Genomic DNA, 25,602 nt, shown 5'->3' on the forward strand with positions numbered 1-25,602 from the left:
CATAAAACGCTGCAAAACCAGCAAGTAAATGTTTTGCTGCATGTTTTTTATGGCTCCTACAAATACGATGGATTGTCTTTATTATCTCACTGATCTAGTTGCCAATTTTGAAAATAAACAGATACATACAATTTGGAGGCCAGCAATTCCTAGATATATCAGATTTTGACCCTGATCTATTCCATAGGTTCCTTTATAATTAATGCTTCATTTGCAATACAAGTTACAGTTCTCATCATGATAGTACACAAAAGACATTGGGGAAAAAATAAAATCAGCAGGAATTCAGGATTTGTAGGGTTTGGTTATGATGAATGCTTTGCCATGTCTGAGTACTATAATTTGGTTGTAGGACTGAGGATGAAAGGCAACATCTTATTGAGGAATATAAAATCCATAAAAGGAAGTCAAAAACATTGAAACCAAACTATTTGCGATCATCAACTGAAAACCAAACACTGTAAATTGTTCTAGGGTACCAAATCCTAATAGTTCTAGGGTACTACCCCTAAGAAACTCAGATTTCTTTAGATAAAGGTTGGATTTACTTAGAAGTGATTACCAAAGTAGCAACAGAAATAGCACAAATCACTTCAAGACATTTCCTAAATTTTGAGTGCTTGACTTTGCAACCTTACTAGTGTTCTTTTAACATCACTTTTGTGTGTAGTATATATATATATATATATATATAAAGTCAAATTTCATTGGATAACAATGTCTTTTGTCATTCATCTTTATATATGTTCCTAATGCAGATGAAAACAACTACTGCAGTTTTCTAAGTTATATTAAGTTTCCTCTTCCTCCCACATGGAATTTTTTTCAGGATCAGTAACACTGATTTCAGTGTGACCAAACAAAGATATACCACATTCAAGTTAATTGTCCATTTTACTCTGTCTTTCTTCATCCTAGGCAAACAATTTTCCAAATCCCTTTTAAAGACCCAGTGTGGGAGTTTCTGGTTTAAAATACAGATTTTTTTTAAATAACTTTAAAACCCTATGCAGTATTGGTGGGTGTAGGGAAGAAAGAGGACTTCTTGGCCCATAGGCCAATATTGGAAGTCAAAGTTTCACCCATATGCTTTATCCCTAATACCATGGCTTGGAGTAGATCAGAGGTCCCCAAACTGTGGGGCATGGCCCTCTAGGGGGTGTGTGGAGGAACAATGGAGGGGGGAAAAGGGGGGAGGAACATGCGACGAGGCCCAGGCCAGCCCCCACGGGGCAGGGAGGGGGCACCACGCTTCCAGCCCCGCTCTGCCCCCCAGACCAGCTCCACTCCCAGCCTTGCTCCTCCACCAACCCTGCTCATCCCCCCAGTCCTGCTCTGCCTCCAGGCCCAGGCCAGCCCCAGGGAGGGAGTGCCACACTTCCAGACCTGCTCCGCCCCCATCCCCATTCAGCCCCCAGGCTCAGCTCCATCCCTAGCTCCACTGCTGAGGAAGCCTTGGCTCTGCAGTAATGGAGGGAAACACAGACAGATTCAGTTAATGGTAAGGGGGTGTGCAAGTGGAAAAGTTTGTGCACCATGGGAGTAGATGGAAGTGACCCAACTGCAGCCTTACATTAAGCCTTCAGATATGTAAAATACTGGTCTTTTTTTCTACTTTTATTACATAATGAAACTAGAAATTATCCTTAAACTTAATGTTGCTTTGCATTTCTGGAGGGATTTCAAACTGGAGATTAGCAGCCTATTCAAACACAGAACATGAACCTTGTCTGTTTTGTTCATTAGCTACCATAAGCCACTCTTTTACATTTTGGCCTATTGTTAAATGATATCGTCAACACTGGTAAAACAAATCAGGTGAAAAACAGCTATCCTTATGAGCTTTGTGAATTATTGCCTTATGAACTTTTTTTTTAATTTATATTTTCTTGAATTTTGGATAGCAACAATAATGACAAGAACATCCACTTAAGTAAAAAATAAACAGCTGTATCACAAGAGACAGACATGTGACTCGGAATTAAAATCAAAAGGTTATAGTTTACTTCTCGTATAACTCCACCAATGTCTAGAGTTCCACCAGAAAGAAAACTGGCCCAGTAAAAAACAGATATTCAACTTCCACTGGACCTGGCAAACTGCCAAGAGTTCTCACACAATTAAATCAATTGGCTGTTGAGGATACTCAGAAAAAATTGCAGGATTGGGTCATGAGTCAATAATGATAAAGCATATTACATCATTGGCAGTACATTACCAAGTTTTTACTTCAGATTTTTTTTTCTTAAATTGGTAGTTTCATTGTGGAAGTGTCACTTTAACACACTTTCACAACACAAAGGAAGATTGACACAAAAACCCCCACCCAAAACAGCTTTGTAATGCATATTCTTTAATAAACATTACAAAGAACATTAGTAAAGAAAAGTTAGTTCATAAATAATATTACTGAAATACAAAGTTACAATTTCTTAGCAAATTTTTCCATGGAGACAGCTTACAAAGTGGTTTCTCAAAAGATGAATGTCTAGGCTGAAAGTATAAATTATCTGTGCTCTGTGCCTATTTTCAGAGTTCTAATCACAACTGTCCAAGTAGAAATCTCCCCACAAAGAAAAAAGGTGTTGATCTGTACAGCAGACAAAATTGAAAGACTCCAGTTATTGTAAGCTGTTGCTTGGACGGAAAAAAAAAGGCTCCTGCTGCATCTATTCGTTCATCTACTTTTGTTTATAGTTAGCTAGTGTGCATACGTGTATGGGTGGGGTGTTATTTTGTGCTTATTTTGTTAGTCAGTTTTTGCTTTCTATATCCTGCTTCGCTCTCCCTCCAACTGAGGTTATCTGCCTGTTGTAGATTAGCTGCTGTGCTCTAGTGCAGTTTCTCAAACTGGGGTCTGCGAACCCTGGAGATCCATGAAGGTACTCCAGGGGGTCTGTGGGCCCTGCTGATCAACTCCTCCCCCTCCCTCCCAGTGCTTCCTGCACGCCGTGGAACAGCTGGAGATGGAGTGTGCTCGGGGGAGGAATCATGTCGGGGGCTGCCGGCCCCGCTAATCCATTCCTCCCCCTCCCTCCCAGTGCCTCCTCGACCCTCGAGTGACACCTTCCCAACTGCCTCTTTTTCCTGAAACGCCCCACAAACTACCCCCTGCCAGAGTTCTGTGTGCCCCCCCGCATTTTCCCCTCTTTCCATACCAGGGTCCTCCATTCTCCTCCTATACTGGCTGCTCTATGTGCACCACCATCCCCACTTCCCCTATGCCCTCTATTCCCCCCCTTCAATCCCATACCAAGGGTTCTATGTGCCTCCTACTTCAGGGTCCCCCATTCCTCCCCCCAAGGTAGGGGTTCTATGTGCCCCCTGTGACAGGTTGGGTCACAGAGACCCCCTTGGGACTGCCATCTGATTTGTTGAGACTTCCTCTGAGCCCGTTTTCCCTGGCAGCTTGGGACTTCAGTATCTTGCCTTGTTGAGCCAGACACACTAGCCTGCTACAAACACAGGCCCAGGTCCAAACCACGTCCCCAAAAAGCTGCAGGCTTGACTGAAAACAGCTTAAGAAGTGCTCCTGTCTCCAACACCCAGATACCCAGTTCCCAATGGGATCCAAACCCCAAATGAATCTGTTTTACTCTGTATAAAGCTTATACAGGGTAAACTCATAAATTGTTTGCCCTCTATAACACTGATAAGAGAGATATGCACAGCTGTTTGCTCCCCCAGGAATTAATACTTGTCTGGGTTAATTAATAAGTAAAAAGTGATTTTATTAAATATAAAAAGTAGGATTTAAGTAGTTCCAAGTAATAACAGACAGAACAAAGTAAATTACCAGGCAAAATAAAACAAAAATACGCAAGTCTAAGCCTAATACACTAGGAAACTAAATGCAGGTAAATCTCACCCTCAGAGATGTTCCAATAAGCTTATTTTACAGACTAGACTTCCTCCTAATCTGGGTCCAGCACTCACTCACACCCCTGTAGTCACTGTCCTTTGTTCCAGTTTCTTTCAGGCATCTCTTTGGGGTGGAGAAGCTATCTTTTGAGCCAGCTGAAACCAAAATGGAGGGGCTTCCAGGGCCTTATATAGTCTTTCTCTTGTGCCACATCACAGCCACAAGATGGGGTCTCTAGCCTCCTGGGCAAGTCACATGTCTATGAATGATTCAGCTTTTTGCAGGTCGATGCCATTGTTTACATATTAGTTTGAACATTCCCAGGAAAGCTCAGATGTGGATTGGCATCTCTCAAAGTCCATTGTTAGTTAAGTACTCCCAATTATTTGAATAACCCCTTCACACTATGTTGACCAAATCTGTCTTATGTGCTTCCTACAGCAAACACTTTAAATACAAGCATAGAACCAACGCTCATAACTTCAGATATAAAAATGATACATGCATACAAATAGGATGAATACATTCAGTAGAACATAAGCTTTGCAAAGATATGTTACATGGCATATCTAGCATAAAACATATTCCAGTTATGTCATATTTACACTCATAAGCATATTTCTATAAAGCATTATGGGGTGCAACATCACCCCCCCCCATAGCAGAGTCCTTCAATCCCCTTTCCATGCCAGGGGCTCTGCCTCAACCTCTTGCCTCCGTGGGATCGCACAATCTCCACACCACCATCAGAGCTTGTATGCCCCTTTCCTATACTAGGGTCCCCCATTTCCCTCCCACCAACGTCTGGGAGATAAGACATTCAGGATATCAACATGTTAAACAAGGGGTCTCAAACACGCGGACCGCGGGGCTATTTCCTGCAGCCCGCCAAGCAGCCTGCGCAGGCCCCCTGCCTGCACCCCAATCCCCTGCTGCATCCCACATCCTTCCTGCACCCCAACTCCCTTCCCTGAGCCCCTTGCTGCATCCCACACCCTTTCTGCACCCCAACCCCCTGCCCTGAGCCCCCTGCCTGCACCCCAACCCCCTGCTGCACCCCAACTCCCTGCCCTGAGCCCCCTGCTGCACCCCAACCCCCTACTGCACCCCTCACCCCTCCTGCTCCCCAACTCCCTGCTCTGAGCCCTCTGTTGCACCCTGCACACCACCTGCACTCCCTGCCCTGAGCCCCCTGCTGCACGCTGCACCTCAACTCCCTGCCCTGAGCTCCCGCCACACCCCCCCTGCCCCCAGAGTTGTGGTGGGGACTTCGGGGAAGGGGTTGGAATGGAGGCAGGGAAGGGGTGGGAAGAGGCGGGGCCTCATGGAAGGGGTGGAGTGGGGGCAGGGCTGGGGGCAGCGAGGGTGTGTGTGTCAGTGATGCGGTCCTCGGGCCAATGAACTAGTCCTCATGTGGCCCTTCTGGTCATTTGAGTTTGAGACCCCGGTGTTAAACTGCATTGGAAAGGTAGGCAGAGATGAGACTGGAGTATTTTTATGCTGGAAGATATTAACGGGTGCCATCAAACAGTTGTTTGATCTATAGACAATTGCATAGGAGTTTGAGGCTATGGCTGTACTAAAGAGCTGGCAGAGGCTTCACTTGTCCCCCAATTTCCCCCTTTTATTTGTCTCGTTTTCCCCAGAAACAAATAGGTTTCTGGCCACTGATGCCTAGGACATTCCCTGAAGTTTTGGAATTGATTAGATGTGGCATTCAAAAGTTATCACATTACATACACTCAAGTTGATCGCATTTCTGTATTTAAGGCCTTCTTCACAATCTCAGCCAATTAATCTACCCCAAAAAAGTGCCAACTAAGTTAAGAGAACATCAAAATTTCAGAGTCAAGCGCTCAAAAAATTGGGAAATGCTAGAATTAAGATTGACCATGAAGCCTTAGTTGAGCTCCCACGTGTATATGCATCATGATATAGATTAATTATATGATCCCATCTACTAGTTTATCCTCAGGACCCCTGCCTCATTCAGTGGCCAAGATATATATTTAAATGGGTAAACGACGCATTTTTTCCCCAATTTCATTCTCAATTCTTGACATTGTAGCTGAAAATTTCCAAAAAAAATTCAGGTGAAGCAGACACCTGGAATGGATAATTTCAGGTTGGATAAAGTTCAGCAAAGTTATAACAAATGAAAACAGGATATTATAACTGGAAGTGTTGGGCAACCATAACAATTCTGCCTATAATTTATCTGTTTTGCATTTAACTGAAATCTAGAGTGGAAGGATAGTCTTCCATAACATTGGGACCCAGGAAATCATGGATTTATTCCTGTATTTGATGCGGACTTCCTACAAAACCTTCAGTGAGAGCTGGATCAGACCCTTTAAAAATGGAGTTTCAGAGGAGCTGAGCATAGACAGTTTTCACTGGAGTTTTGGATTCTGAGCATTTCTGAAAAATCAGGCTCGCTCTCTATACCTCAATTCCCCATATGCAAAATGTGGATAATTCTTCCCTATCTCAGAAAGGGGATGAGAAAATATATCCATTCATATTTGTGAGGTGTTCAGACCTATGGTGATGAGCACCAAACAAAAATAGTCTAACCATAAAATAAACACTGTATTGTGTCTAAGCCGACGGCCAAAGTAACAGATTTTAAATGCATCAGTAGTAGCTGGTTAACTCAGTAAAATACTACTACAGTACTGGTTTATTTTACAACAAATGTGTTATTATTAATTTGATTAACTGTTGTCTTATAGTAGCCACTACACTGCTAAAATAGTCTCGAGGGGCCTAAAGTCCATTTATTATATATGTGGTCAGGAGAGCTATCACGAGAAACATTTTACTTTTTCCCCTGCTATAAAAAGTTCAGGATGCATTCATAAAGCTTTTTTGTACCAAGAGGGGTTCTGGTTTCAATATTAATGCCATAAATAAAATTAATAACGGTGTACTATCATGTATTCAGTTTATGTCAACAGAGGGTGAATATTTAAAAGTTTGATTGATGATCCAGTGGTACTATGAAAAACACATTAGCAATCATATAATGCTTGAATCTACAGTACATAGCAGTTCCATTGTTTTATTTTCAGTGTGTATACTACCAAATAATTTTTTTAAGTTGACTGTTATATCCCAGTCTTCAACTTGTATGTATAAGAGACACCTGACAAAAGGCCCAATTCGACCCAGCTTCTGATAGTGCAGAACACTCAGTATCTTGGAAAAGTGAAGTTTTAGTCAGAATGAGAACCTTGATAAAGTGTTTTTCTTGAAGTTATTAGAATAAACTTGGAACTTCATCCAAAACATATTTATAGGTATGGTATCATGGTCACATTTTACTCTGTTTTTCATGATGTATACTTGCCTCTAGTGTTCTTGCATATAACCTCCATTATATAGGATCATCTGACATAATGTTTCTTTCTCGGAGTTTCCTATTGCTATATGCAAACCTGATACATCAAATCATTAATCAAACCAGTAATTGATGTTTTTGGATTCATCTATATAGCTGGTACATTTTCTGTAGCATTTTTGACCATTTGGTTCTCTAAAGTGATCTACTACTCCAGGCATAAAGTTCTTTAGATTACCACATATTTTAGTGATATGAAAGCATTTGGTAAGAGAGAAAAAAAATTGTACATTACAAACTTAAGTAATCTTTGGTGTGAAGGATAACTAGTGATACCGTATGTTAGATTATATTGATTTCTATAAAGATGGAACAATTAAGGAAGAAGGCATTTGTTCAAAGACAGTGGGATTTCAAGCACTGAACTTATTTATTCTAACAATTTTGCAGAAAAATCTAATGATTCCTTTGTATTTTTCCCTCACCAGACTAAAAATTAAACTTTGTTCTGAAAAATGTCCCCAAAAGTAAGTAAGTGAGAGAAAATACAAAGAAAAATTGTTTCCCACCTTGTACGGTGAGGCATGACTTAGGATGATTTGTGAAGTAACTACATGCATATGTGGGATGCCCCAACAACTATAATAGGAAGAGATGAAAATGCAACAGAGATGCCTTTGGGCACATAAAATGCCGAAAACAGAATTGTTGAGGTTTTAGTAATCAATTTGAGTTAGTACATCAATTTATTTAAAATACACTGACAGGGACAAGTAGGGAACAGTATATATCTTCTACTCCTGAGGGAATTTTGCACCAAAAAATTAAAAATTCTGAACACAATATTTTAAAATTCTACATATTTTATTTGTCAATAAATGTGATGGCTCCTGCATGGCAGTGGGGAGCACAGGCCACTGGCTGCACAGAGGTGGGAAATCACCCTGCAGGCCCTACCCCCCTTCACCCGAGACATGGATTCGGCAGTCAGGCTGCACCCAACCCTGACACAGCACCAGGGCCATACCTATCCCAGAAACATCCCAGGGCCCTACCCTCTACACCAGGTGCATGAAGATAGCAAGTGAAAGGTACAGAGTCTTGCATGCATGCCCAGCCCTAGCCCCCGATCCAGGTGTGGGGCAGACTCAGCCCGGCAGGATCCAAGTGTGGAGGGCTTAGTGTGGATGTGTCCAGGCGTGGTGTGAGAGGGTTCTGTGTGAGGCAATCTGGGTGTGGACAGTTCGGTAAGGGGTTCAAGTGTGGGGAGGATCAAGATGCACAAGGGCTTGTTGGGGGGGTACCGGGTGCAGGTGGAATGGGACTCTGCAGGAAGGTCCAGGAGAAGGTGGATAGGGCTCAGTAGGGGGGGTCTGGGTGTGGGGGAGTGGGGTTTGGTGGGGTGGGGGTCCAGGTGTGGGGGTCTCATCAGGGTGGTCCAGGTGGGGTTCATTGGGGTGGGGGTTCAAATGCAGATGGCTCAGCAGGTCTGGGTGCAGGGGGAGGCTCAGTATGGGGCGGGTGAGGGCGGTTCTGGGGGGTGAGGCTTGGCCGGGTGAGGTTTCTGGGTACAGGGGGGTGAGGGTCCGGAGGTACAGGGGTTGGGCAGACGGGGGAGCAGCTCCTCATACAGTGACAATCCCTCTCCGCCCCTCCCCCCATCTGAAAAGCCATGGGGGCAGGAAGCAGGGGGAAGGAAGGGATGCAGAGCTTCCTGCAGCGAGGGAAGGTTTCAGGGGGTGGATCTGACTTGGCCCCTGACACTCCTTGCAAGGGGAAGAGGAGCTGAGCAGGTGCAGAGTAGGAGCTACCAGCCGTGGCATCCCCAACCCTGCTTCCTCACCCCACCCCCCGGACAGTTATTTACCTCTCCACTGACTTCTCCAGGCACCCAAAACGATACGCCCGCGGCTGCCGGGGAGGGGCACATAACCACTCTTGCAGCTTCCCTTTGCTTCCCTGTCAAAAAGTCATTTTTTCTGCAGGGAAAGCAAAGGAATGTACAGGGAATATGAATTCTGCACACATGCAGTGGCACAATTTCCCAAAGAGTAATATTCATATTATTGAATATTTAGGCACTGACCCTGAAAAGACTTATGCACTTGCTTAACATTACACACTGCAAGTCATCCCATTGATGTCAACGTGCTTACTCACAGTGCATAAAGTTAAGCATGTGCTTAAGTCTTTGCAGGATTGAGCCCTTCATGTTATGAAAAGAAGGCAATCTGCTAAATACTCAGAGCTGTACATTTTGATTTGACACATCAAGCAATTTTAAGAAATAAACATTCATAATGAAAGCTTTGTACTAAGACCTAGTATATCTTACAAGGACTAAAACTTGCAAAATAGCCACTAGCTATAATGGTCTACATTTCACTCTTTATAGGTTTAATAAGTTTCAGATTGTGCAGAAATTAGGTACTAAAAGAAGATTCTGAAACCATAGGCAGAGGAAAGGTAAAGAGGGGGATGGGACAACAGGCAGTGCTAAAAAAAAAAAATCCCGACAAGGATTGCCCCCCACATCTTGTGCACCCACAGTGAAGAAGAAGTGCTAATGTTCAAGAATAGAACTCAGCCCAGTTTATGATGATTCTGAAGAATGCCTCTACCTGGGAGACTCCAGAAAATGCAAGATGGTCAGGAAGAATGCTGATGCCCACAATCATGCATCCAGTTTAAATGCACTGATAGGAATAACACCAGTTACTCTTGTAAATGTAACTGTTTACATCCAATATACTACCCTGGACTTTGTTCCCATTCTAGGATGCTGCAATTCTATAACCCATATTCTGTACTGATGGCATAAAGAATCTGACCAAAGATAGATTCACTAACTCATTGATGTAAAATTGAAATATCAGTTGCATTTTAGCAATTTCTATGCTGGTTGGTCTAGTGCCCAACTCTTTATGCTCTGCGCTGCCATGCAGGAGTCCTGGATTCTATTGTCAAGTTTCTCACCCCCCAAACCAGAACAGTGTAACAGAACACTCTGCTGCAATGTGAGAGTATCTTACTTTGCTCACAAAGAAACCCTGTAACCAGCTTAGGACCAGCAATGACAAAATCTGAAGTCAGTTAAGTCCAGGATAACACCAGAAGGATAATACCTCTCTCTTATGCAAGGCTAACAAATGCTAACTTACCTCTATTCCCATTTATATTTAAAAGAAAATAAAAGCCCACAACAAGCATTGGAAGTTATCCCCATCCTCTGGGTCTCTCTTATCTGATCTCTGTATTTTAGACTGTAAGCTCCTTGTGGCTAGGACTGTGTCTTTATTGTGTTGTATACAGCAATGGCGCTTAACAGCTGAATTATTAATAAAAATGCCTACAAACCAAAAATTTAAGAAATTGACATGTGTGACTCAGGGGAGAAGGGGAGAGACTAAGTTCCCTCTAAACTGTATGGCTGTGCTGCAGCCTATTAAGGGCTACACAGGTGCTCAGGGTTGTGGTGGGGAGAGATGCCTCTCCCCCAGCCCTGGACCTACACAACAGGGAGAGGTGCCCCTCTCCCTGCCCCAATCCAGCCCAGGACCTGCGGTGGCTGGGGGCAGAGGTGCCCTTGCCCCAGCCCCAACCCTATCTCATAGAACTGGAAGGGACCCTGAAAGGTCATTGACTCCAGCCCCCTGCCTTCACTAGAAGGACCAAGTACTGATTTTGCCCCAGATCCCTAAGTGGCCGCCTCAAGGATTGAACTCACAACCCCGGATTTAGCAGGCCAATGCTCAAACCACTGAGCTATCCCTCCCCTCAGCCCTGGACCTGCTGTGGCCGGGGGAGAGGCGCCCCTGCCCCTGCCCCAGCCCTGGCCCTGCCATGGCCAGGGGGAGAGGCACCTCTCCCCCAGCCCCAACCCGCCACAGCTGGTGGAGGGGCGCTTCTCCCCGGCCACAGCAGTTCCCCGTCTGCTCAGAATATGGCTTTAAGCAAGGGTGGAGACATCGTCACGGAATTCTTGGGGGAGGGACTAGAGCTGAGAGAAATCATACTTTCTGTCCCCCTGGAAATCCCAATATTGGATCTTTGTTCTTGTCCCAAATGGAAGGAGCCCCAAGTGCTGGCTGGGGCAGGAGGGAGTGCAGGCTGCTGCTCGCTCTGCAGTGGGGGTGCACTAGCTGTGCTCCCCAGAGGCTCCAGCCAGTATTGTTGGGAAGCAGTGCTGATCCAGAGAGGGGCCGTACTTGACAGGCCCATCCCAGCCCCACGTTGCAGAGTGTCAGTGGAGTAGCGCACGTCCTGGTGCCTTGGGATTACACTTTCCAGCCCTGTTCTGTGAGCTGTCACTAATAAGGGCCTGATCCTGCAAACACTCACACCTAGCACAGCACACAGCCACTGACCCCAAAGGGGCTGCACATCTGGAAGCACCCGGACATGGGTAGGGCTCAGGTGATGCCCAGGGCTCAGGTGATGCCCAGGTTTGTGCTGGCCCATTGCACAGAACAGAATCTCACTCTCTGCCTGATAGTGGTGGAAGAGACTACTTGCGATGCTCCCAACTGTGATGCAAAAGTGGGAGTTCCAACTTCAGGCACCCCTCTCCCGGCCCCAACCCAGCCCCAGCCTAGCCTGCTGCGGCTGGGGGAAGAGGCGCCTCTCTCCCCCAGCCCAGGTGCTGTTGTGGGGAGAGAGAGGTGGGGAGAGTCCTCTCTCCTCGCCGTAGCCTGGGCAGCCTGCACCCAAAACCACTCATCCCTGGCCCCACTCCACAACCCGCACCCGAAACCACTCATCCCCGGCCCCACTCCACAGCCCGCACCCCCAGCCAGAGCCCTCACCCCCCTGCCCCAGCCCTGAGTCCCCTCCCACACTCCAAACCCCTTGGCCCCACCCCCGCCACACGAATTTTGTTATGTGCACCAATATGGAGGTGATGTGTCACACACCACCTCCATATTGGTGCACATAAAATTCATTCTGCACATGCGTGGGAAAAATTAGAGGGAACACTCAGGAGAGAGCTGGTTATTTTCCCCATGTTGTCAACCACCAGAGAGTATCATGTGACGGATGGGATAATAAAGTGACTCCTTATGCAGAACACTTTTCTCCATCTTCTTGCAAGAAGCTAGGATGCAGTTTGGATATAACCATATTTCCTTCACTGCAGAATAAATGTTTTTAGGGACTGGGGCAGACACATGATCTTAGCTACAAGAATGACTGTTTCTGCCCTAAAGTTCTTACTGTTCTCTAAACTAAACGGGAGGGCTCAAGCCACATTCCTAGCAAATTCTGAGACACACTGATCTAACACAAGCCTGTGGGCATGGGGGAGGGGATGGTATCTTCCCCCCATCCCCAAGATGTTTAGAACATCTGGATCTTATTCAAACCTTCAGCCTGTCCTAAATACTACAGATGCTTCAAAAGTTTCCATCCATCACTGTATCTCAAACTGGAAGTGTAAGGCTAAAGGAGGAGGATGCAATAACCTGAAAAGGGTCTGGATCATCATATGAATCCTGACTTTGTTGGGACCGGATGTAGAATATATGAAACTACTAAAAAAAGATTATACAAGCAAGCTCAGTGTCAAGAACATACAACAAGGGCTCAAGGGCTCTCGCATCTGTAACAAATTATATTAAGGCAAATTTCAAAGGCTCCACGTTCAGTCCACTTCATCAGTGATGGTTCTCTACAGGTTCAGAATAACACATAGTAGAAAGAACCTCAAGTTACCCAATATAGGAATTGAGGGCATCATGGATCCCATCAAATTCCAAAATATGCTGAAGGACAGGAGCACTCTATCCATAGGTCAAGGATTTGATGATCTGGTGAATCTTCATAAAAATACTCTAGTTTCAACAATCTACACACTGGCCTTCAAATGTCCAGCAGATTTGATTGTGGAGGCTAGAGTCTCCCTATTGTTCACAAATAACTCCTTGATTTTCTGACCGCTGCACCAGATGCAGGGAGAGGTATGGAAACTCAACTGCCAATAGCAAAAAATAAACGGCTGAAACCCAAAGAATTTCTCCAAGTTTATGCCAAGAGAACTTTCCTCACAACCTCTACAGAAGCTATGCAGGGTAGTGTGATGGGGTGTTTACCCCACACAGCTAGTGGAATGATTAATAAGGGCCTGGGAAGCCAATTAACACACCTGGCTGCACCTGAAGCATGGGCCAGACCCAACTGAAGAGGAGTCCTAGATGGGGGAGGAGTTGAGTTGTTTATATAAAGAGTGAAAGCTCACAGTAGAAGGCAGTTACGAGTGTGCATGTGTGTGTCACAACTCTAGTACCTCTCTGAGTAGTAGAGAGCGGAGGAGTTTCATTAGGGTGTTTACACCCTGGATCTGATGGGACAGGATAGCAGATTCCTAAAGTGAGCCTGAAAGGTGGTCAACCACAGGCAGATGGACTTGGGGGTAGATTAGAGTGGAGGATCCAGACTAGCATCAAGAGTCCAGGAAGGCAGCATTCTTCAGAACAGAGAGCTGGTGGAGGACCCAGGATGGATTAAAAGTTCAAGCCCAGGGAAGGAAAAGAAGTTGCTTTTAGTATTTCCCCCCCACCCAGCCACACACTTTTGAGTTTGGTTAAAAGACTACTGGCACTAAAGCTTCTCCCTGGAATCTGACAAAGGAGTAGAATGGAAGGGGAGTCTTGAAAGGGCTCCGGACTTCATACTGATGACCAGTGTCAAATGGGACTGACCCTTATATGTCAGATCAAGCCAGCAACTGCCTAGTATCAAAACTTCGGTTCCTGAGCAAGCTCACAGAGAAACTAGCCAAAGGCCGACAAGCTCATCTAACTGGAGCTAGGATCCTACACCTGCGACACACCGTGGATTCAGGCTAGAATGTGGGACAGAAATAGCATTAGCGGGACAGATGGAGGATTTCCTGCTGGTAATAGATGGTGAACAGACCTCCTTTCTCATCCTCCTGGAACTTCTGTGAAGCATTTGATACTGTTGACCAGAAGATACTGCTGTCCTGCTTGAGAGAGCAGGCAGGGGTCCAGAGAGAAACACTAAAAATTGTATGAATCTTTCCTGAAGGGACATTCCCAAAAGGCAATGATGAGAAACTGCACCTCTGCCACCAGACTCCTCACTTCTCGAGTCCCACACAAGGATTGGTTTATTTCTCTGGTCCCATTCCATATCTATATGTCACCATATTAGGGGGTTTGGAACAGGTCCCATATGAGGAGAGATTAAAGAGGCTAGGACTTTTCAGCTTGGAAAAGAGGAGACTAAGGGTATGTCTTCACTACCCGCCGAATCGGCGGGTAGCGATCGATCCAGTGGGGATTGATTTATCGTGTCTAGTCTAGACACGATAAATCGATCCCCGAGCACTCTCCCATCGACTCCTGTACTCCAGCGTCTCAAGAGGCGCAAGCAGAGTCAATGGGGGAGCATCAGCAGTCGACTCACCGCAGTGAAGACATCACGGTAAGTCAATCTAAGTACATCGACTTCAGCTACGTTATTTACATAGCTGAAGTTGCGTAACTTAGATCGATCCCCCCCGCCCCCCAGTGTAGACCAGGGCTCAGGGGGGATATGATAGAGGTATATAAAATCATGAGTGGTGTGGAGAAAGTGAATAAGGAAAAGTTATTTACTTGTTCCCATAATTTAAGAACTAGGGGCCACCAAATGAAATTAATGGGCAACAGGTTTAAAACAAATAAAAGGAAGTTCTTCACACAGCACACAGTCAACCTGTGGAACTCCTTGCCTGAGGAGGTTGTGAAGGCTAGGATTATAACAGGGTTTAAAAGAGAACTAGATAAATTCATGGAGGTTAAGTCCATTAATGGCTATTAGCCAGGATGGGTAAGGAATGGTGTCCCTAGTCTCTGTTTGTCAGAGGGTGGAGATGGATGGCAGAAGAGAGATCACTTGACCATTACCTGTTAGGTTCACTCCCTCTGGGACACCTGGCATTGGTCACTGTCGGTAGACAGGATACTGGGCTGGATGAACCTTTGGTCTGACCCAGTATGGCCATGCTTATGTTCTTATGTACCACTAGGAGAAATGGTAAGATGTGCCAGCAATATGCAGATGACACACAAGACTACCTATACTTTCTATAATTACCACCAAGCTGACCCACATTTGGATGAGATCAACTTGTGGATGAAGAACAGCTGAACTGGAGTATGATGGAGGTTGGCAGAGGAAAGCACTTTGAGTAGTTTGCACTCACAGTGCATTGTCCTTTGGATTCCTTCAGTTTCATTTGATTGCTGCTTCTGCCAGCACATTGAGTAACAGGTATGAGCAGCAACAGAGAGATAAGCACAGCCCTTCCTGGATGGGTTATTTCACAGTGGATTTTCATTACTGAAGAAAGTTAAAGAATTATGTTTCTGCACCAAAACTTTTCCTTTGAAAGGTCAATGGAATACAGTGAGGGAAAACAGGGAAAAAAAGATTTCTAGTAAGAATATAAGGAAAAACATATTTCCCCCTTAATTACTCTGCGCCAAAAAATTAAAAATTCTGTGCACATTTTAAAATTCTGCAAACTTCTGCATTTTTATTTGTCAGAAGAACACTATATAATCACGCCAGTTTCAATTGTTTTGGAAATTTATTTCAAATACCTATCAGCAACTATATCTGTAACAATACAAACAAACAAAATTCCTCCAGTAGTAGAGAGTTAAGGAAGCCCCTACAACAACCCAGTTCCTGTTTCTCTGCCCCCTCCCCGCAGAGTCTAGCAGCGATGCCGAACACCCACACACCCCCTCCAGAGCCCAGCTGCGGCACATCCCCAAGCAGAGTCATTCGCACTCCCTACCCCTCAGAGCCCAGCCATGGGGTTCCCCCTAGCCCACACAACCTACAGGACCCCCAGCTCAGACACTTGCACCCCCTCCCTCCCAAACACCAGCTGCGGGGCTGCCCCCAGGCCAGACACTTCCCTCCCTCCTCCCCAAGCCCAGGAATCCAGAGGAAGAAACAGCCTGGATCCGGATCTCGGGCTTCTGTGGAGATTCCTGCACGCCACCTCCTTCCTTCAGGACATGCAGAGAACTGCAGATGCCAGGAACCCTCCAGCTCCCTCCCCCTGACAGTACCTGTGAGCTGTGCTCTGCCAGGACCAGCGGTCCCTAGTGGCGGCCAGCAGCTCTGCAGCCCATTTCTGTGGAGGAAAAGGAAATTCTGCGCAAAACCCTTTAATTTTTGTGCAAATTCTGCATGCGCAGTGGTGCAGAATTTCCCCAGGAGTAAATTTAATGCCACGATCCTAAAGTGTACATGGGCAGGCCCCTGCAGCTGTGCAGAGCCCCACTGAATTAAGTGGTGGAACTTCATACAGGTACAAGGATTGGCCAGTGTATTTCAGAATTGGGGGCAAATCTCTTTAAGTGGTAAAAGGAAACAAAACAAAACAAAACAAAAATCACAAAATCCACACGTAGGAGTTGCCATATTGGATCAGAACCAAGGTCCACCCAGTCCAGTATCCTGGCCCTGACAGTGACCAGAACCAGATGCTTAGAGAAAGTATTAGTCTTATCCTGGTCTCTAACAGTTACAGATTGGTTTAAACCCTGAAGAATAAAGTTTAATACACCCTTCCAAAAAATTGATATATTTTGTTATAATTGATAATTGTTATAACTCTTGACATTCTTAATATCCATAAAGATATGCACATATTCAGATCAATTTATGAACTACAAAATGAGAACATTTTGCTCAATTAAGGATCACAGAATTTGACCCTATAAAAAAAATACTAGTTACATCCCTTTTTATAATCACATTAGGCATAATGTACTCTCAGAAGCATTATAAAAATGTACTTATTTTGTAAAAATAGTTTTAAAATCAGTACAATTTTGCTATATTTTAATTTGCTTTTATTACACTTGGAATTTAAGAGTGGCATAAGCATTTTTTTTTACTGGGAATTTATAAGATCTACATATTTTAAAGAACACTTACCGTCAGAGCTTGTGAGTACAAAACTCTCAGCTTGGGATTGCTTCTTTCCACCTATATTTTTGGGAAACCAGTGAAGATCTATGGGGTAGATATCATCAGGAAGCTTCACTACTTGAGTTGTCTCACTAGTTAACAAGTTCCATTTTATGATGTGGTGATCATCACTACATGAATATAGCTCATCAGCTGTAGTCCAGCCCACACAGCTAACCAATTCTTTATGTGTAATTGAATTAAGGAAGTCTTGAATTTTGGTTACTGAAAGTAATCTTAGAATATACTTCTTCTCTAAGTATTGCAAAAATAAAGTGATAATAAGGAAAAAGTATTTTAAAAATATTTAATTTTGGCTATTTAAAAAACAGATCTATATACAGAAGTTATTTTTCTTTGTGTAAGATCTTTACATTGCATTACTTTTCTTTGTGTCAAGAGGCAGCAGAAAGCTGGAAGAAAATAAAGAGCAAAAAGGGAATTTGACAGAGTATGTGACTTTAAAAGTATCATGTCTAATTAAACTGCACATCTATTAAACACAGATAAAAGCTTAGGCTCCATCTACAGGAGGGCCTTGGTGTCAAAATACATAAGTTAAAACACATTTGGTCAAATTTTGGTTTTCATTATAGCCGTATCACACCGGGGATGGAGATAACTCATTTAAGAGTAACAAAGTGGTATTAGGTAAGCGTACACCTTTGTTGGTACTATCGTTTGTTAGTCTTATTGCAGACAAATTGATACAGGAGTGAAATTATTAGCTGCATGAGAAAATCTCTTTGCAAGAATAAATCCTCTAAGAGAAGAAAGGGAAAAACAAACAAACAAAAAGCTTTCCTGCAAAATCTTGACACCTTCTGCAAGGTGCTGAACACCCTAGATTCCAACAGAAGTTACTGAGAATGGAGGGTACTGAGTACCTTGCTTGGAGGTACTTAACACCTTGTAGTACTGGGCCTTTACATTTCTGCAGAAAACAGTAAAAATCTTTTTTTTTTTTTAAATTAAGTCTCCAGAATCTGTAAAATAACTTTGCACTGTCTTTACAATCACATCACATATTTTACTAGAACATGATAAACATAATTCTATTTTACCACGAGTGCTGTGTAAAGTTAATGCACTTTGTTTTGAGACAAAGGATATGTTTTGGTTCCTTTAAGTGTGACGTCTTCAGCCTCATTCTTTCTAAATTTCTTGGTTTTGCTAGTCCAGATGAAACATTAAAAAGTATAAAAGATGGTTTCTTCACTGGATAGGTTACAGCTGTAAAGATTTTTTAAAATGTCATGAGTAATCACCATTAAAAAGGAAAATACCAATATCCAAAATAAAATGTTTAAAAGCAATTAATGTTGTGCATGTTCTCTAAAGAAGGCCAGCAATACAATTCACACAGTCTTCAACTAGGCATAGGTGAGCAATATATATGATGTTGTTGACCAAAGAAGAATAAGTAGTCAAAGAAGGACATGGCTGGCATTTACAGGCAGCAGGTTTGGTGACAGTTGTTGACTAGTGGGGGGCAAGGATCAACATTCACATCACATTCCCCGTCAGTACCCAGGCCCACACCGAGGAAGCTAATGATCCAACCAGCAGACCAAATTCGGTAATGAATCCTGATCACATGCCACCTTCTTATGTTCAACGTGCCTCAGAAGATGACTAGCTATGGTATCTGCATACAAAAACGTATGCCTCTTTTCATGGGCAGGACAGAATAACTAAAAATTAATCACTGGAATAAACTGACAGACTATTGAAGAATATGGTTTTAAAAAAGTCTCTCTCTCTCGGATATAATTACTATAGAGTACATATTTTGGACCAGAGCCTCAGTTGGTTTAAATTAGCATAGCTCTACTGACTTCAACTGGGCTATGTTAATTTATACTGATAATCTGGTCCAAAATATGCACATATGGCATATGTGTAACATGTAATATGCTACCAAGTATCAGGGTGGATTTGATTTAAATCAATTTGATTTAAATCACTAGTCAGGAAGACTCGATTTAATCATGGATTTCTACATAAAAAAGTGTATTCTTGTTGGTTGTTACAACCTTAATACATAGTCTTCACAACCCAGGGTATGTCTACACTACGAAATTAGGTCGATTTTATAGAAGTAGATTTTTAAAAATTGATTTTATACAGTCCATTGCATATGTCCACACTAAGCGCATTAAGTCAGCGGAGTGCGTTCTCACTACTGTGGCTAGCATCAACTTACGGAGCGGTGCACTGTGGGTAGCTATCCCATAGTTCCCACAGTCTCCGCTGCCCGTTGGAATTCTGGGTTAAGCTCCCAATGCCTGATGGGGCAAAAACATTGTTGCGGGTGGTTTTGGGTACATGTCGTCAGTCGCCCCTCCCTCCGTGAAAGCAATGGCAGACAATGGCCAAACTTTGATGTGACAGTTGTGTGTGTTTCTCCTTGATGCAAACTCGCCCCCTTTGTTGATTTTAATTCCCTGTAAGCTAACCACCCTCCCCCCTTCGAAATAAAGTAACTATTGTTTTGAAACCATGCATTCTTTCTTTTTTTTTTTTAATTAATAAAGAGAGAGAGAGAGATAATGGACAAGGTAGCCCGGGTGGGGTGGGGGAAGAGGGAAGGACAAGGCCACATTGCTTATTGTAGCCACACTAAAAAATCAAACTGTTTGAATGACAGCCTTCTGTTGCTTGGGCCATCCTCTGCAGTGAAGTGGCTGGGTGCCCGGAGCCTCCCCCCACATTCTTGGGCGTCTGGGTGAGTTGGTGGCCACACTCTGAGGCCACCAAAAAAATTTGTCCTGAGAACCCCTGCACTAAACCATTTAAAGAACAAGTGATGCTAGAACTGCTTAACTGTAAGAGTATATGTTGAAATTGTGCAGTCCTGTAGAGTATACTGGCATTAGGACAGGGTACCCTTTATGAACGATTTGAAATCACAGGCCATCTTGGAAAACATCATTCCTAAATGCAGTATCACAAGAAAAATCAGAGACAGAAACCAAAGTATAAAGATATTCATGCCTTGCCACTACAGGGTAAGGATAATTATAGGTGAAGCTGATAATGCATCCTGAAAGCTTCCCACTGTAAGATCTTGTTTTCAGTTGCTTATAACTTTGTCAAACTTTAACCATTTGGGCTGAAATTTTCATCCTAAATTTCTGCCTCAGACTTTTTTTTTTTTTTTTTTTTTTAAATAAAAGTTTCAGCTAGAACCATTCAGCCATTTCCAAGAATGAAACTAGGAGTTAAATACATTATTTTGTCCATGTTTTTTTTTTTAAAAAATACTATAAACTTTTTGTCCAGAAGCTCTACTACCTCCATGCTTTCAGGCAAGGGCTTGACATTTGGGTGCATGGGGTATTTCCCTGGTGTCAGGGATGTGGCTTTTGCCATCCCCATGAAAATTTACCCAAATGAGGTCAAGTTATGAACCTCAACAAACCAGTTTGCACAAGCTCAGTAGACACTTGTTAGAGTCCAGCACCTAAACTCTCTGAAGAGTCCATCTGCTGAGCACACACCATCCCCCGAGAGCAACTGAACATGCTCCATCCCAGGGCTGCAGAGACTGGACCAGGGTTTCCCCACAATTGCTCTTCCTGGTTGCCAAGACAGCAGTGGTAGCATCCACCAGTACTGAGAGCATCAACCCTCAATGCTCTCCCAGCAAGTGCCCAGGCACTGTAGAGAAAGAGGAAGAACCAGCCTGGCTGAAATGCAGATGGGTGAGGAATAGGAGAGGGGTGGAGAGACAGGACAAGGGGTTGCAGGACCCAGAGGATGGGGAAAGGAAGCAGAGGTGGATGGGAAATGATGTAAGAGGGCGGATAGGAGCAGAGGGAGAAGGAGCAGGAGCTGGAGCAGGATGATGGTGGGTAGGAACAGAGGAGGAAGATAGGAAGGGAGGGGACCAGGGACACGAGCTGGGGGAATAAGGATCTATAACCATTACAGAATACTACCCTTCAGAACCAGCAATTGAAATCTAGGATCCTGAATCTCTACCTTCCTCTGCCATAAAAGCAGGCTGTGAAATCCACCGGCAAAGTGTCTCATGACCATCTAGAGACTGTTCCACAGAGAATGATAGCCTGCTTCTGCTACCAGTTACTCAGTGAGCTCCAATGAAAGAAATTGGGTGTTGTGGATCTAAAGGTACCCATCTTGGGGGTCAATTTGGTTCGACATTGTAGAACTACTGTATTAACCTTTTTTATAAAACGAACTGAAATTACAAATAACTGCAACAAAAACAAGATTGCAAAGCCAAATATTCAAAAGTTAGGAAAGGCCAGAAGTAATGCTGTCCCTGTAACCTTAATTTAGCCCATGTGCTACATGAATACATACCTGCACACCCCTCGGCCCACGCCGCTTCCCGCAGCCCCCATTGGCCTGGAATAGCGAACTGTGGCCAGTGGGAGCTGTGATCGGCCGATCCTGCGGATGCTGCAGGTAAACAAACTATCCTGGCCTGCCAGCAGATTTCCCTGATGGGCCGCATGCCAAAGGTTGCCGATCCCTGGATTATATCATAATGCATACACTCAAGGGGAAGAGAGGAAAATTAAGGTTGCCTGGGCAACATTAATTCTAACATTTCCTAACTTTTGAGTGCATGGCTTTGCAGCTTTCATGTTCTTTTAATGCAGTTTTTTGGACATAATTTAAATAACTAGGGTGTTTAATAAGAAATATATTTACTCCCAATTTACAGTATTAATCTTCTTTACATGCAACTACAGTATTATAGTTGTGCCTCCGCCAAAGCCAAATTGCAGTACTAGTTCCTCAATATATAGTTGAAGTAGATAGTTTGGGATAGTTTACATTCATGGATTATTTTGCAATGAAATAGAAAATGGCAAATACAAGACACATGGTATCACAATGCAGCAGAAAGTTTTTACAAAGGATTCTACATCATAGAAGTTCCTCAATCTGCATAACTCCAATTAATATTAATAAAGGACCTGTGCCCATTTAAGGGAGAATATACCATTATACAATATGCATGACCTCTAACCTTCAGGGATTCCTCCAATATAGAAACTACAACATACCAAACAGTTACTATGCAGTGTTTCCTCCAAGGCCCTAAAGGGATATAATCCCACCATGCATTCATTCATTTTCTACATCCCCAAACCCCCTATTTCTTGTAATAAACTTTCCTCATCCCTACTTCAAATTTAGGTCTGCTACTATTCCAAAATAGACATAGTAAAAAGTATTTTCTTTTTAAATATCCAACCTCAGCCACACTTAGGATGAGGGTTGAGGAAAGTAATCATATGCTCCCAACAACTTGGAGGGATGCTGCTAAGGGAAGTCTTAAAAAGCCTGAGCTTGTGCTAAACTTTGAACTGGATCTCTGAATCAATCCAGGATTTCTAAATGATGGTATTACCTTTATTCAACATCTTGTATTGCTATTATTGGATATATATATTGCCAAGTACTAGTCAGACACTGGACAACCACAAGGCATGTATCCGGGCCATCAATTCCAAAACAGAACACAACAACAGCAAAACCCAATTAATGTTTACATTTACAGGGTTGCATTTTTTGTTTTTGTTCATTGATAAAAATATTAACTATCATGGAATAACCTTAAAAAAGGAAGACTCAGTATGCCTATGTCACGTTTAATTAAATAAAAAAAGCTCCCACCCTTAACAGAGTACCTTACATTTATTTGGACATACGACTAGTGTTTGATTCTCTGCTTCTTACATCATACCTTTTCTGGGCCAATGCCTCAGTTGCTGTTTGTTTGGGGGATTTTTAATTGTTAATTTATTTCAATTTTTAAACAGCCATTTATTTATTGTCACTTTTCCTTCCATTTGGTTCCCCTTGCCCTGGCATTAATCAGAAAAAAAATCCTTTACATAATGGTTTTGATTGTTTTAATTTTTAAGATAATATTAATATTGCAAATAGATTTTTAAATATGCATTTCTAAACTGGCTTTAAAATGATCATAAGAGTGCTTGAGTGACAACTCTCAAAACTACCTGTTCTGTGAATATTTCAAAGCATGGCTGCTGCAGGACAAATGCATCACTCTGCCCTTGAACCTAATCTGAACATAATTCTAAGGCTATGTCTACACTAGCACTTTTGTCGTAAAACTTTTGTGAGTCAGCTATATCGCTGTAGCTGCGCGGCTGTAAAGTCTCCTGTGTAGCTGATCTGTGCTGACAGGAGAGAGCTCTCCCATGAGCATAATTAAATCACTCCCAAGGAGCTGTGGTAGCTATGTTGAAAGGGGAGCGTCTCCTGCCCACATAGTGTTGTCCACCCCAGCACTTTAGTTGGTGTAACTTATGTCACTCAGGAGGGTGGCTTATTCACATCCCTGAGTGATACAAGTTATACGGACATAAGCGGTAATATAGACATTGCCTCAGTTTCCCAAACTCCAAAGCTTCTCTCTCTCACCAACAGAAGTTGGTCCAATAAAAGATATTATCTTACCCACCTTGTCTCTCTTATTTTTTTAAGAGGTGTCAGTTATCATAATACCCACGATTGCAAACAATACTATGCACACCTATTCGTTAGGAACTGGACTGAGACTACCAAATCCTTTCACAGAGGGCAGTGAACAGTATTCAGATGCCACTGTTAGTCACTACAACTTGGAATTTAGCCCAGACACAAGCAAATATTAAGTACACCTCTACCTCAATATAACGCTGTCCTCGGGAGCCAAAAAAAATCTTACCACGTTATAGGTGAAACTGCGTTATATCGAACTTGCTTTGATCCGCTGGACTGCACAGCCCCGCCCCCCCGGAGCACTGCTTTACTGCATTATATCGGGTCGCGTTATATCGGGGTAGAGGTGTACAATGAATAAAGAGTATCTTAAAGGCTTGAGGCTTTTTGCGCAGAGAAGGGGGATACATCTTCTCTTTCCGCCAACACTGTAGGCAAGGATGAAGAGGATTTTAATGGAGAGAAGAAGTGGGCTTGAACTCTTCTTTCCTCACCATCAACACTAGCTGAAGCTGTTTGCTAAAGAGATCAGCATGGAAATAGTTAACAATAGTGCCTGACAGCATTAGGTGTCTCACCACTTAGCTGAATGGGGTAGTTCATATCGGTGAACTGTTGTTTTAGGTTGCCCATTTGCAGAACCAGGAAGATAGCACTTCATTAGTTCACATTTTTTCTCATTCAGGTGGTCATCTTTATAATCATAAAATCTAAAATCTCCAACTTGAGGCTTTTTCATGTCCAAATAACACTTATGTATTTAGGTCTATAGAGACTAAAATTTTTAATCTACCTAAATTTGGAATGTGAGCATGATTTAAGGCATCCTACTATTACTTGGATAGTTTTATAGCCTCTCCCCTTTGTGATGAAGGATTTTGTTGTGTATGTCCTGGTATTGCAAAATCTCACTAGTTTAGAGTCTAATTCCATAGGTACTTAGAGGGGAGAGGACTCAGCAGAAGATGCCTCTCAGAATTGGGTCCTTAAATTGTGCCAGCTTTGTGCAGCCTTGTAATTAGATCTAAATATGTGACAGTCCTCTAAACAAACAGTCTCCATAGACTCACAATGGATTTATCAAAGCCTTTGAATTTTTTAAGACTGCTGTATTTCATTCTCTCTCTAAATAATCAAGCAAGGGAGTTTTTGTTGGGGAAGTGATAATCTGTGACTGCATCTGAATCATATGACGGCATTAATAAATAAATATGAATGAAGGTTGCCTTAACTAGTACTTTTCTTGGTATTTGTGGGATTTGCATTTGAGCAACCTGAACTCTAAACTAGCAATATTTTTGTTTTGGTTTTCAGAAAGAAGTATTAATACTGAGAGTTAGTCACAAAGATAGCTACCAACACTGATATTTTATCCACCCTAGGCCCTACTACAGATCTGTGTTTCACATGCTTCCTCCCCACAGCCCTGCCCCCTGCATAGCTTCACTCCTCTATCATGCCCCAGGCAGAGTCCTGTACCTATAACAACTCACATGCACTCCCCTCACATATCTCTTTAGTCCCACTCTTCAACACATTCCATTTATCTTACATTGAGTCCCCAGAATTCTCTGCTCCCCCAACCCCACTCATCTTCCTATGTCCCCCCCACATTCTTGCTAAATACCCCATCTCCCCTCCTACCACTTGGCTGCCTATGAAGCAGCTGCAGAATGAACTGGGGAATTAAGCATGAGCAAGAATGACTGTGTGAGACAGACAGCAGAATGAGCAGGAAAACGAGTGGGTTACAGGTGGCTGAATGGGAACATCAGAGGGTTTATGGCTAGGGTGACCAGACGTCCCGATTTTATCGGGACTGTCCCGATATTTGCTTGTTTGTCCCGCATCCCGACCAATGTTAGGTCGGGACAGTGGACAAACAAGCAAAGGCTCCGGAGCCCGGAAG

General features: G+C 43.3%; 1 protein-coding gene across 2 annotated transcripts in view; it reads right to left on the reverse strand.

The window, feature by feature from the left end:
* IFT80 (intraflagellar transport 80) overlaps positions 1-25,602 on the reverse strand; it is a 154,005-nt gene that overhangs the window by 126,040 nt on the left and 2,363 nt on the right. The window contains exons 2-3 of one of the 2 annotated variants that reach the window (XM_026650014.1): positions 18,315-18,434; positions 17,169-17,390 (exon numbers count right to left, since the gene is read on the reverse strand). In XM_026650014.1, the coding sequence (XP_026505799.1) occupies positions 17,169-17,390; positions 18,315-18,351 (259 nt within the window). In that variant the 5' untranslated portion in view covers positions 18,352-18,434. Of the gene's footprint in view, positions 1-3,868; positions 3,908-17,168; positions 17,391-18,314; positions 18,435-25,602 lie in introns of those variants that run through there. The other variant, XM_026650015.1, reaches the window with a different exon arrangement.

Source organism: Terrapene carolina, unplaced genomic scaffold (genome assembly GCF_002925995.2).
Source record: "Terrapene carolina triunguis isolate 2854851 unplaced genomic scaffold, T_m_triunguis-2.0 Scaffold88, whole genome shotgun sequence".
In the NCBI taxonomy this organism is placed as follows: Eukaryota; Metazoa; Chordata; order Testudines; family Emydidae; genus Terrapene; species Terrapene triunguis.